This window comes from Micropterus salmoides, unplaced genomic scaffold (assembly GCF_014851395.1).
Source record: "Micropterus salmoides isolate LMB-PRFRI ecotype aquatic unplaced genomic scaffold, ASM1485139v1 Ms_hic_scaffold_1, whole genome shotgun sequence".
Taxonomy (NCBI): domain Eukaryota; kingdom Metazoa; phylum Chordata; class Actinopteri; order Centrarchiformes; family Centrarchidae; genus Micropterus; species Micropterus salmoides.
Genome location: NW_024040040.1, coordinates 50521084 through 50535782, shown reverse-complemented (window position 1 = coordinate 50535782; position 14699 = coordinate 50521084). Strand labels below are relative to the sequence as shown.

The 14699-nt window shown below is 40.5% G+C and overlaps 1 protein-coding gene across 5 annotated transcripts in view; it reads left to right on the top strand.

Annotated features, from left to right (window-relative positions):
* LOC119913245 (MAP7 domain-containing protein 2-like) overlaps positions 1-14699 on the top strand; it is a 30093-nt gene that overhangs the window by 4898 nt on the left and 10496 nt on the right. For 2 of the 5 annotated variants that reach the window (XM_038732661.1, XM_038732655.1), the window contains exons 1-2: positions 7003-7429; positions 13482-13571. In XM_038732661.1, coding sequence (XP_038588589.1) covers positions 7174-7429; positions 13482-13571 — 346 coding nt within the window. In that variant the 5' untranslated portion in view covers positions 7003-7173. Of the gene's footprint in view, positions 1-1141; positions 1303-7002; positions 7430-9705; positions 9796-13481; positions 13572-14699 lie in introns of those variants that run through there. The other 3 variants (XM_038732668.1, XM_038732641.1, XM_038732648.1) reach the window with 3 other exon arrangements.

The following is a 14699-nucleotide window of genomic DNA, read 5'->3' as shown; positions in this document are numbered from 1 at the left end:
AAGGTTCACGATCAGCACCTGAAGGCCAATTTATACTTCTGTGTCGAATCCACACCGTAGATACGCAGTAGCCTACATGTAGCCTGATGCACACCTTCCCAAAAATGTAACTACATGTTGTGGCGACGCAGACCAAGAACTGTGCTTCCAATTCCTTCTGTCTTTACTGCGTTTTAGTATTTTCACCCTAAAGTAGCTGCTGTTCAACATTAATCAGCTTCATTTACATTACATTTTACTCTTTTGGTTTCAGAGTGGTGAGTTATTAATCTGCAATAAAAGTATCTTTCATCCATAAAGTTTTAACTGAGCTCTGTCTCTACATCACAGGAACAACTTTATGTCCATTGACTGCCTGGAGGGTAGCTAGTGTTTGGGAGGGAGAGGAGAGCTGTGTGCTGCAGCTCACTGTTTTTGAGTAGCCGCTTGGCGTGCGTTATATGAGATGCATTTAGCTTTCATCCCTGTGACGTCACAGGGATGAAAGGGAAACGGCTGGACTACAAACGAGCTGTTTTCAGGCAGTTCAGAGCAGAGTTTTCTGTGGGAGATGGGAAGTCCCTTTGTGCTGGACTTTGGGCTTTTTCACTACAAACCTATTACATGCACAAAATAAATAAATAACTCAATAAAGGAAAGGAGGCCAAAAAGCATAATACCACCTCTTTAAAGTATCAAAAGTAAAAGTACTCGCTATGCAAAATGGCCCCTTTAATAGTGTTCTGTTATGGAGCCTTCAATGTCCCGAAGACACACAGTTAACATTGTGTGCAAGACATAACAAAATGTTTAGGGACTCTCCTGCTGGTTTTACTGTGAGGCATTTTACAACTTCATTATTCTTAGAAGTACATCATAACCTCACATAAATCACAGCAGAGCTTTGTTCAACTCCGACCTGAGCAGCTCTAATCAGCAACACAACTGAAAACACCTGGGATGGTATGAGGGGCCTTTAATCTATAACAACACATCGTGGTCAATACGTTGGTCATATGTTCTGCATATAGAATCAAAGTAACTATAAAAGTAGAGTAAAAGTATAAAGCAGCATAAGATGGATAAAGTATAAGACGTTCACAATTGTACTTCTGTACAGTCCTGGATTAAATGTGCTCCTCTGGCGCTTGTGTGTGTTCAGAGATGTCGGAGGTGCTGCAGGATAAGGAGCGTCGTGCGCAGCAGCAGCTGGAGCGCTGCGCCGAGGAGCGAGGGAGGAAGATGGAGGAGCAGAGGAGGAAGGAGCAGCAGCGCAGGGCAGCAGCCGAGGAGAAGAGACGGCAGCAGCAGGAGGTGGAGAAGGTCAGAGGTCACAGCACACTGTCATCCGCTGACTTTATATTTTTGCAGTTAAATATTCAAACTGTAGAGTCCAGAAGCTGTTTGGTTGTTTGGTTGTCTTAATTGTTTTACAGAGTCTCTTAAACACTATAAACCATAAAAGCTGGACAAGAGGTATAAAATTAACCAAATGCTATACTGATCCAAGAATAATTAAACTAGAAACAATGAACAAGTGTCACAACTTGTTTTTTTTGGCCATTTTCAGTGACACGATACAATTAAAATATATTGAGATTCAAAACCCAGACACGTTTGTTAAAGCTCACAAATCCAATTCCAATAACTTGCTTACTAATTTGTAAATGAAATTAATGATATTAGACTGAATATAACTGAGAAATTAGATTGTTGATAGACTTCATCTGCACGTTTGAAGTCGTTTTGCTTCCTGTTGCCACATTTTGCAGGCTTATTTGAATGTTTTTGCAGCAGTAAAGAAATATCACACTATTAACATAAATGTGTTTAAGATATCAAAAAATATGTGTGTGTGTGTATATATAGAAATCTTAAATCTTAAACTTAAACACAACATAATTTTGGTACAATACAACTGACGGTAGAGAAAGAAAAGTGAATTATCACTCCTAAAACAAGTTGCCAACTCAGAAATGAACCAAAATAGATATTAATAAATTAGTTAAACCCTTTTAATAATCTGTGTTAGTCCCTTTTGTCCGACCAGCACTCCCTGGATGACTTTTGGTCTAATTTTTCGCTGTGATGAAAATCACCATTCATCGCTCTCTCTATTTTTTCTCTCTATGCCACTGAATTAACGATGTCGATCCATAACCCAGTCAGTGCATTTCCAGCAGTTGTTCGGCCGAACTACAGTTTGAGGGAACAGCAAGTAATTAATGCCGAAGCTTTAATGACTTTGTGTCAGCTGACCAATTGTGCGCATTCAACTGAAGCACGTTTGGCTGGTTTTCTGCGTCAGTACACGGCCACTGAATTAATTTTATATCCCGGGAGACACCGACGTAGCTGCAGTGGGAACGTGCTGTGAATGGTGTGTTCTCAAACCCATCTTGCCCAATCCTCGTTGCCACAACAGATAGACATCCTGGTATATATATATATCATAGGAAACCATCAGGAGAGAGGGGGTCCATGTATGGAAAAAAAAGATTACAACAATACAAATAGATAACCTACCTCAGCCAATGTTTCAAACAGGATCCTGAACTCTACCTTGAATTCAAAACATATTCTCATTTTAAAGATCTAGTTGTTAATGGATGGGGGGTGTTATAGTATACAGTGTGAACTGCAGCCTGTTAGCAGAGCAGCAGCTTCAGGATGTGTTCATGTACACTATTGAGTGTTTATGCGCGTACTATTTCAAACGTGAGCCTGTGCAGACAGCTGGATAGACTAAAATAGAAGCTAGACTTTTCCATCAGATGCACGTGAGACGTAGTCCCGGCGTCAGAGAGGATTTGTTGGGTTATGAGATTGTTCATGGTTAGGGGCTGTTTCTCACCACTCTGCGTGAGTCATGAGTGGGCATCACTTGGCTGAGAAGAACCACTGACTCGTAATATTAGAATCCGTTTTAGAGTCCAGCATGAATTATCAGCTGTGTGATAACCCTTTCAGCTCCACCTTCGGTATGAATTATTAGTGCCTGTTGAAATGCTAAGCAGCACATGAAGGGTTAACAAGCCCAGAGTCCACAGGGAGTTCACCGCTCAGAGGGGTGGGGGGGTTCATGGTCTCTATTGATTTAAGGCTTCTGTTTGCATCACCCCAACCCCACCACCTCCACACACTCATATGCATAACGTAATGACATAATGATTGGCCAGTCTCATGGGGCGATGACATCACTGTCAGCGTATCATGTGCCATTTACTGGAACAGACGGTCAATGCTGGCAGTGCTGCGATAAGCACATATTTCACCTCTGAAAAGGAAACGACATATACAGAAATCAATGAGCTTTAGAGAAAAGGACAGAAAAAAGGTATCATTTAGAATTATGTTTTTTATTGTACGTGTTTACTGTACTAAAGCTTAATAAAACTACTTTAGTTTGTTTGCCCTATGTGACGTGTTTAAATAATTTGTTTTGCCTGATTAACAGTCTGAAACACAAACACATTCAATATACAAAGATGCGAAAAAGGGAAAAGAAGCAACTCCTCTGGAGGAACCAGATAATATTTGGCATCGAACAGTTAATCCATTATCAAAATTACTAAAGATTAATATTCTGTCGGTCTGTTATGAAGTAGCTAAGACAACATGTACTCCTTTTACTGCAGTATTCTACTCTGCGTACTTGTATAGTGATACTTAGATCGGTATTTTCCTTATCAATTAATCAATTAATTGTTTTTAAAAACATGTAAATCTAAATTTCTCAGACCTGAAATTAATTAATTAATTAACATGACAAAGAAACACAGCAAACCCTCACACTGGAGAAGCAGCAACAAGACTGTTCAACATTTTTGCTTTGAAAAGGACTAAAACAATTAATTGATTATCAAAGTAGTAGGTTGATCAACTAATGGATTTATCTTTCAGCTCTAGATTATGGTTTTGTGGTTGTTGTAGTCCAAAATAATTACATTTACAGCAGTTTTTTCCCCATGTAAAACTTCTTCTATACACTTTTGCAAAAGAATTGCAGCAAAATTTAAAATGTAATCTCCTTTAGGTTGTTGATCATATTTGCTTTGGGATTGTTCAGGGTAATTAGCTGAATATTAGGCGTAGTGGTCAACTCTAGTTGTCCGACAGCTCACCTGGTTCCTGGTTTTTAAATGTTTTATTGTGTCAGTTTAGTAATGCGTGTGGTGTCTCTTAATACTGCAGTGTGACAGGCTTTTAATCTTTACAGGTTGCTTTATTTTACTTTATGACAAGGCACTGCAGACATAACACTGCCACATTTGCTTAGTAACTAATCTTACTATGATTCTCCTCCCTGATATAATAATATATTTTTAAAAAGGGAATAAATAAGGCGCTGACCCCTGAAGGGGACTAGCTATGCTGTACTCTATTATACTTAACCATATACATTATTATTCCATCCTATATCCAGCTCAGACTGCTCGTCCATCCTGCTTCTTCTTTGATCTATCTGCAGTTTATCTCTTTCCACTTCTACCATTCCCCGCCTCATCTTACTGCTGTCTCTTTTTTAATCCCTCTTCTTGACTCTGAGCCCCTCCTCCCGTCGTCTCTCCTCCCTCCTGCAGTTTGTGCGTGACTCTGCATGCACCTTCAGCAAACCCCCCACGACAACGCTGAGGTGGGGCATTTCCATCCTTTATATATAGACAGTATGCTGGAGCAGTGTATCAGCTTTATGTTGTGTAACTGCTGTCTGCTCAGTAACACCGCCACATTAACCGGGACGTTATTGGTTGTAAATAGAAAGCTAAAGATAGAAAGACAAACAACAAAAGAGAAACAGAGAGTTGCATCTTAATTTCTCTTTTTTGGCTTTTGCTGCAATAAAATAACGTCACATCACAGCTAGCAATCAGTACAGATGAGCTAATAATAAACTAATCAAGATATAAACAAATAATACATATAAATCTAAGTATAAAAAATTGTGCTCTATATAATAAAATTAATGTATCACAAAATATATAGCTTAAATATGTCAAAAAGAAACTTAGATGTCAAAACAAGGAGTACAGATTTCTAAAATAAAGACCGATATACATACTAGACAGCCTGTGTGCTGAAATGTGTTGGTGGTGGATGAGTTTATATTTATTAAATTCTCCATTTTAATGTTTGGAAATGGATTTTTCTGCCACATCCAAGTGAAAAAAAAAGAAGAGGCTCACTTTGAATGCCAGATGTTACTTACAGGAGACAAAAAGCCTTTGTCTTCAGCACAGCTATGCATTACAGATGTATAAACACAGGTGAATAACTTAAAGGTAATTGACATTGCGCAGATATTTACATAGTGATCAATCAACTATCACTGAAACAAAACAAAGGTGGACGTTGGGTATGTGCAGGTCTTTCAAAACATTACATTAAATCAAAATTTTTAAAAAGCCAATAGAAGCTATTCAAAAGTCAAAACCATTAAATGCTTTCTCTTCCCGGCTGTAATTTTAGTTATAAAATGTTTTTGTGTCTGATTGCAGTTACACACTTACTAAGTAAAAGATTCTTGTGATAGTGGATTGTGCTGCTAATGATTGTTTTCATTATGGATTCATCTGATGATTACTTTTTCAATTAATCGAGTGATTGTTTGTAAAAATCCAGAAAATTGGGAGAAATCTGTCACAATTAACTACTAAAATTGAATATACTAAAATTGAATAATTAAAAGTAAAATCAGCAAATCCTATATGACATTTCAAAAGCTGGAACCATGAAATGTTTTAGCATGAAAAATAACGATTCGAACTGTCAGGTGGTTTAATTTATAACAAAGCATCGTATTTTATAAGCTCTTAATTCGTAAATAAAGTAACTACTAACTAAAATGATCAAATAAATGTAGTGAAGTATAAAGCACAATGTTTGACTCTATGAAAATACTCAAGAAAAGTACAAGTACCACAAATTTGTACTTAATTACAGCGCCACTGACTGTCAGTCATAATGGACGGCTCGATTTTTGCAAAAACTTAAATGAACTTAATGAAGTATTTTTCGTTGGTTAATCAGACCGTCCATTTTCTGACGCTTACATTTGTTTGATCAATTATATCAATAGGAATTATTATTATATTCCGCTAGAAAGTACTGAAAAGATGATAATAATTCCAGACCATATTGGCCCTGCTGGGTTTCCATCATACTTTGACTGGTATGATAATGAAACAGATTTTATTTCATCTACTGTGTTATTAAAAACCCGCTGCAGTCCTGTAATGACTCATGAAATCTCTGATATTAATATATGAATAATAGATACAGTACAGTCACCAGATCTGACACTAATTAAATCGTCCACATTAGGACGGTATAAAGGAGGAAAGGACTTCTTCCTCTATCTACAACCCTGGATCTGAAGATCTTATGCAAGGAGCCGTTTATTCAACAATGAACACCTGAATCTAAAGGCAGCAAGCACAGAAGGAACGTTAGATTCATTCAAGCCACAGCCTGTCCAAGGGTGAATTCTGCATATATTTTGTTTTTTAAAGGAAAAAGACAAAATTAGTACATTTTGGAATACAAATACACACAATAAGAAGATGAGAAAATATGTAAACAGTTGATTATTTTTATATTAGTTCTGTTGTTGTTGTATTTATTTTCATGTAATTATGTTTTACAGTGTATATTATACTGTGTGTAAAAACGCGGCAGAAAAAGGAGACAAGGAAAGCACTGGATATCAAACCAGTGCAACCAGTATCAATATCTGATCCACCCAGTCAGTCAGTGTGTGTGATGGTTGCATTTTGTCCCCTCCCGTCTGATTAAACTGCTCTGTGAAATAGATTCAGTTATTAGAGAGGGAGGGAGATCGAGGCAGAGACAGACAGCGAGAGAGAGAGAGAGAGTGACAAGAGAGAGAGGGAGAGGGAGGGAGATCGAGGTAGTGAGAGAGAGAGGGAGGGAGGGAGGGAGAGATCGAGGTAGAGAGAGAGAGGGAGGGAGGGAGGGAGATCGAGGTAGAGAGAGAGAGAGAGAGAGAGAGAGAGAGAGAGAGAGGGAGGGCGTCAGTGCTACCTAGAGGGAGCAGCAGTCAGAGAGGGAGCTGCTGTATCGCTGAGTGACAGACGAGCCAGCGATCGAGCGCTGGTGACCGCCAGCAGACGAGCGTGAACAGGACGGAGGGCGAGGTTGCTGCTGCTGCTGTTGCGGTTGCATGCGGTAACCATGGCGCAGCCGTCTCCGAGCGCATCGCCGGGCGCCCGTCGCCGTAGCGATGGCTCAGTGAGAGAGTGTCTTTTCTTCCCTGTATCTGAACGCAATGAGCAGGAGAGGCTGGAGGCCCTGGTCCGCCGGAGAGCCGCAGGCGCCGAGAGACGGGGAGGAGGAGGAGGAGGAGGAGGAGGGGGGGGGGAGGCCCGGGACCACCTGGATAACAGGCCTAAACGCTGGACGTGGGGAGGACCGCCTGATGGAGTGGAGGGTGAGTAGGACGGGAGGCGGGGGATTTTGTTGATGAGGCTGTGGAGGATGAAGGAGAGCGATCGTGATAAAGTCAGTGGAGGGTTTGTTTGAGATGAGGAACAGGGGAGATCGTACGGGTGAATGCTGATGGGGGCTGGGAGGAGAGGACAGGAGAGCAGATGAAGGAGAGGTGCTTAGGGGGGGAGGAGGTCTGGAGGTCAGAGGGAGAGGAAGAGGGGGATGGTGGGATGAAAAGGGTGGGGATGACAAAGCAGAGGCTGTGGAAACAGAGCGGGTGAGGTGAGGATGGTAAGAGGAAGGTGAAGAGGAGGAGAAGTGACGGAGCTAAAGAAAGGAAGGATGGAAAAGGGTGTGGAGGCTGCAATGCAGGAGCCGCTCTGCGCTTTGTCTCTAAACCTCACCGGGGCTTCGGAGAGGCTGTGTGTGTGTTACAATATCATCTGTGTGTGAGCTGAAGCCGTGGGTATAAACTGCTGCTAGCTGATGGTTTCGGCTTGTGAATGTGCTACAGGTGCGTGTGTGTCATTGCTGTGTTGTTTTATTTCCGAGCTGGGAGGCAGGTCTAAAATCCCAGAAGAGCAGTGGTTACACATCAACCTTGAACGCACCAAGGCCGCACACATAAACACACAGCAAGGGCGACATGAAGCTGTTTTCTGTACCAACATCCGTCTTTCTGAATTTATATCTTTCTCGTTTCACATCGTCCTCGATATTTTTAAAAATATTTCTGCCGTCATGTCGGCTAGCAGGAGGCCAGAGCGCCACCAACTGAGCCTGTGGTGCATTCATAACGCCATCAATTATTAACGGGACCCACCAGCCCGGCTGTCCTGGCACCGACCTGTGACAGGGTCCACCCAGCAGCTCGTCTGGGATCTGCCCCGGGGCCCAGCAGAACGCTCACTGCAGCAGAAACAGCAGCGTCTCGTCTTACAGCTCCACTCGATCAAAGGACAGAGACGCGCTAGAGACACAAAGTGCGGCTTTGAGTGCTGCACAGTTTTATCGGGCTCCAAGGTAGTCCACTCCACAAGGTGCTGAATGCATCATGGCAGCAGTTAAAGGGATACATAGCTGACTCCTTGGTGTTCACGTGCTTTATGTTCTGGAAAATTGAAAGAAATATGGAGACAGTTGGTTGGCCAATAACAAGGTGGCCTTCCAGGCTATAAAACAACCAGCTACTTCAACATGATAGTAATGTAAATACAAGGAAACTGATGGTCAGACACTATAAACCGAACATTGTTTAAACCACCTCTAAATTCTGATGGAGAGTCTTCAGAAGAACCTAATCTGTCAGGATGAACTTTGGGGTGTTTAATGTAAGACATCTAGAATATTTGCCTTTGATGGAAAGGTGCAGCCATAATTTCTCTAGGTTTCAACATTATGGAGCTGAAACAAGCGGGCGCTGAATACACATGCTGCTGTTGGACGGTGTGAAATAAAACAATAAAACAATGCCTTTAAACGGGGTTGTGTCTTTTTTTACTTCATGGGTAAAAATCTTTTCTTTTAGCTCTGATTTCATGAGTTGTTATTTATGTGGATGTTTTTAAAAACGTCACTTTTTTAAACATTTTACTGTTACGGGACATTTTAGTTTATTTTCCTCAACTGCAAAGAGATCCAGGCCTGTATTTACAACAGACGTTTATTAGCGACAGGCCTTTTTTTGTGCGATTTCAGCCACCTTAGCAGTGTGGATGTCGGGATGGCGATGGCGATCAGTTGACCTCTTTGGTCCAAAGTGAAATATCATAACTTTTTTTATAACATTCATGATTTCTAGAAGATGAAAACTAATGGTTTTGGTGATCCTCTGACTTGTCCTTTAGCAGTAGCTCTGTCTCCCCAAAAGCTCTATTTATAACCATGCAGTTTGGTGCTGACATTCATGCTCTATATTGACCCCTAAATGCCACGCACAGCATCGCATAGACTGCACAAGTTCCTTTTGAAGGCAGCATTACGCTTGCAGCTTTTTCACTCGCTGCTTTATTGCATGATGGATCACTCTGTTCCACCACGCCAGCTTGAACCGTCCATGTTGCATTTAGACTCTTGTTTTGTCTGACGTGACAACGATTCGATATAGTCATAGCACTTCCTGCTGGGAATCTCTGTGTAGAGTTTGGTGTCGGTGTGAGTGGATGGAGGTTGTTTACCTGCTTGTGTGTCATGTGTTAGTGACCCAGGTGTGTGTACATGTGGACGTGTGAGAATGTAACGCTTTGCTTTCTCCGCTCTGCTTCACCTGCTGCCCAGGTAACCCTAAGACCCCGCCCTGCCATGCCATTGGCTCCGCTCAGCCCAATGAGCTTCCTGCTGCTTCCAGTGCCAGCCAATCCCGTAACGGTACAGACCACGTGACTCTGTGTGTGCCACGCTCATACCGCTCCCCCACCACGAATCCCGCTGTCTCACCTGCAGCTGTTCCTGCATGTGTGTGGACGTTCTTTGTACCGTCTCATCGGCTGTTTTATCGTCCTGAAGTGTGTTTTTAATGTGTGTGTGTGTCTGACGATGAATTCACTGCTGAAAACTTGCTTGAAAAATGTTCTTTATCTAATTTTTTCTCAGTATAAATGCTAAAATTTGCTTCATCGATGATGAACCGATGCTCTAACATCTTTGCATTGCGACGCAGCGACAGGGTTCCTGAAGAATTCGCCCAGGTTTCTCCTCCAAAAACTTTAAATTGTGCCGATCTAGAGGTCTTTGTGTCACACAAATTTAGAGATATCTAGCAGCATTAGATGGCATAGAAAGAGACAATCAGATGGTGAAATCACACAGATGATTTAATTTATTTTATGTAGAAATACAGGGTTTCTTGTGTCCTCTCTACAGTCTAAACCACAGATTAATGTTACTTGCAAGATTGTTGGCAGACAAATGAAAGTCTGGGCAGACTTGAAGATGAAAAAATGTCTCAAAAAAAATAAATACTGCGACTCAAAAGAGTCTTTTGCCTTCTATAACTTGTTAACCTGCTGAAGAAAATTTTTATTTGAGCTGCCAAAAAATACTTTCAAACCTGAAGCTCTGCCATTTATCTCAAGCAGACACTGTACAGTAAGTTTGCAATGTGTTGTCTGCAAAAAACACTGCTGATCAACTGATTGATGTTTACTGTGCATGTCATAGCCAATTACTGTTTAGATTTTAGTAATGGTAACTTGCTCACGCCCATACTGATGTAATTTCAAAACCAACTGCGCAGCCTGAATTACACAGAGTGTCTTTCCACATGTGTGATATTTCTGTGCGCATGAGTGGAAAAGACACATGTACAAAGATATATTGTTTGTTTTTTTAAATAACAGAGAATGATGCTGAAAAACAACAAGAAAATCCATAATAGCAAAACAGGCTCAGCTCCCCTAAAATACTTTAATTACTAAACACAAGATGAATGTTTTTAAATCAGTATAAAAAGACAATTTAAGGACCTCACTCATCACCTCATAAACACTGACAGTGTGTTTACATGTTGTGTTTGTCTGAATGTTACACAGAGAGAAACCTCAGTGCTACTGTTCATCATTTCCATCAACAGTTCACAGCACATGCTGTGTTTCCACTTCCTTTCTCCTCTCTGGCTAATTGGTGTCTGGTTTGGAGCCCCCACTACACACACACACACACACACACACACACACACACACACACACACACCCCACCCTTATCACAACAAAGGGCTGCTGCACTTCCTGTCTTCCTGGCCCAGGGCCGTGTTTAGTGATGCATACGTATGATTCTCAGCAGGGAGCCCAGTCTGTAAAACAACCCTCCCCTCCATACTCGTGCACACACACACACACACACACACACACTCATCATACCAGACATTTACCCCTCAGCTATCTGTGAAACTTGTTAGACCGTGACTACAGACAGGCATTTGCAATCAGATCAAAACGCACACACAACCTCCACCAGACATTTCCAATCATTCCTGTCCCATATTTGAGAAGCAGGCGCTGTAGAAATCCAATAAATCCTAAAAATTTCAACCCTAGAAACTTACAATTCTAATTCTAATGTAATTTGATTACCAGTTGGTTGAGAACACAGAAATGTTGTTTTATAATACAAATCAAATATTACATTAGAGCCAGGTTCTGATATCAGATGTAAAGAAGATCATCAAAAGGGAAAAGGAGCCAAGACTCCATCCAGTTACAGTAAGTCTCAAACGAGACAAACTGCTCTTAATTGTACTTTCAAGTAAAGTCAGCACAAAGACAGATCTCCTCAGCATTTCAGTCAGCATGTTTACATGCACAAGAATAAGATCAGATTACAGATAGTTTAGAGCATCAGACATTCATATAATATTACAACTAATAAAAATGGTGGTGAAAAGCCAGATTATAATAAAGTTAACATGATAAGCTGTCATGTAAGCGCCGTCTTATTTCATCAAATGTATTTTAAAAATAGAGCATAACCTGATTTACAGAGCTGGATAACTTATTTGAAGTTGGCAAGACATTAGAAAATAACACTTTATATATTTTGGGGGGCAAAAGCAAAACAGCTTTAAGGTCTACAATTTACAGACCCTGTGTTAATGTTCCTCTATTTAAGTTTCTTAAACTGAGAACAGTTAATGGATAATTTGTTTTTTTAAACATGGGCCCTATTCTCATATATTTTTGTGTTGTAATGACTAGCAGGTACTAAACATTTTGAATCAGTGCAGTAGATGGCTTCAGCCGGCACCAGTGAAATGACTGCAGTGACTGCAACATATTCCCGTGGGGTAAAATGACGTCCACAAGAAGTGCCTCTTTTCACCCCCAAGTGGCTCAGAAAGTTATACCTGGTGTATCGTGAGAGCGAGTTGTTGCAGGAAGACGACGGTGGAAATGTTAGTCAGAGTTGGAGAGAGGATTTTGTGGTGTTGGAGTGATGTTAGGAAATAAAATCTTGCCAGCAGCTCCTCTATGTACATAACAAACTCCTCTCCCTTGTTTCCCCTGTCGTCCTTCTGCAACAACTCTCACGAGATTTCCGAGCGAGAATTGTCCTTGTTTTCTGATTGGATGCCCCAGATTATTTCAGATAACAGCGTCAAACAGACAGGAAAAGTATTCAGATATCAGCTAATCAGAGTCCAGGTGCCATTCAACTCTATCAAATTGCATCACATATGATGTTATTCCATCTTCCCTGCTGTCTGTTAAACATACTAAAAGGCACAATGGAATTTGAATATAACAGAAGTAACAAATTGCCAGCTTAGCTTATTTTAGCAGAAACACTGGAAACAAGGGGAAACAGCTAGTCCGACTCCGCCTACCAGCACCTATCAAGCTCACAAATTAACACATTACATCTTCTTTTATATCTGTTTGTACTAAGCTAAGTTAAAAGACTGTTGGCTGTAGCTTCATCTTGAACGGACAGATTTGAAAGTGGTATTGATCTTCTTTTTGAAATCTCTGCCCGAAACCAAAAAAGCCCATTTCCCCAAAACCTCAATGAGAAAAGATAATATGAACTATACTGGACAAGATTATCATTTTGTAGCACTAAAAACTTGTTTCCTGTTATAACAACGGGACCCAGACATTAACCTGAATATTATCAAACACACCATTTAAGCTCTGATTTTAGGTTTAGGTTTCTTATCCCCTCTGGACGTTGTCACGGTGCCTTCAGGTGCCGTATGGAAACATTTTCCTCTCAGTTTCACGGGGCTGCTTCTGCACCATCATTCCTCCATTTCATGATGAAGCAGGTTGCAGAAAGACTCGCTGTGTCTGTCTCTGTTCTGCTGCTTCATTTCTTACATCACCAAGGTTAATTTATTCAGCAGGCTGCATGGCTTATCGATCAGCAGCATTGTTTTCTGTGTGAGCTGGCAGTTTTGTGTTTGTCGTGGGACGGGTGTTTGTTTTGAGGCGTTTATTGAACGTATTTGTGACATTTACATCATCTCTCAACACAGCAGCAGTCCGTACTTCACTTGTCATGTATGTGTCTGTGTATCTGATTTGGTTTTATTTACTTATCTTCTATTTTATTATCAGTTGTTGACTTCCTGTCTCCACCCGGGATGGATCAGATAATCAACAAGCAGCTCTCCAATTCTTCAGCCGCCCTTCATTCACCAGAGAGAGGTAAGAGAGAGAGGACGGAAATGTCCTCTGATGGCCACGCTGTACAAAAACCTAAACAAACCCACAACCTTAATTCTCCAAAAGCAAGTACTGAGGTATTTTCATTACACTGAGTATTTTTCCAAGTTATGCTATTTTATCTACTCCACTAAATCTGACAGGGAAATTAATAAATTTACCTTACAGCTTTAGTTTCTAGTTATTTTTATTATATTAACATTTTAAATAAACAAAACAAATGGCTTGTTAAAGGATCTGTGGACCAACCTTTATGGCTTGTGACCACTTATAAAAAGAACTTGTCACTGTTTTAAATGCCTGTAAGTTGTTTGCAGTTCTAACCTGTACATTTTCCCCTTAAACCTCTCAGATGCTTTCATTTTAATAACAGTTTGAGGCACAAAGAGGTTAAACGCTCCAATTTTCCTTTAAAAAAACCCCAAAGATTTGAGAAAATTATAATAGAAATATCATCTTGCAGAACGTTAGCTGTGGTCAGAGGCATGCTGTTTTCATTATTGCGATATCTCAGGAACGCTTAAGGGAATTTATTCAAATTTCATTCAAATTTCACACAAATGGCTAACAGGATAAAATAATGACATTTTAAATCCAAAAGGTCAAAGGTCAACTTCGCTGTCACATCATAATGTGAGTTTCACCTGCAGCTGATAAGAGATGCTTTGCTTCTAAAATGCCAGAAGAAAAGAAAGCACCCAGTGTTGTGTAGTATTATAATATAATACTGCCATCTGCTGGTTCGCTAGTGAATCACATTAAGCGTGTTGCAAAGAATCTTGGCGTCTGGTTCAACAGTAGTTTAAGTTCTGAGCAGAACACCACAAAGTTTCTTCAATTATGTTTTTACCAGCTTAGAAATATATCAAAAATACGATGAATGTTAACTTGTAAGGACACTGAGACCATTTTACACGCCTTCATCTCATCATATCTGGATTATTGCAACAGCCTTTTCACCTGTTTAACCCAAAAATCTATTGATCGACTCCAGACTGTCCAGAACTCAGCTGCCAGGCTTTTAACCAGAACAAAGAAATATGACCACATTACTCCTATTTTAGCTTCATTACACTGGCTCCCAGTGTGTTTTAGAATTGACTTTAAAAT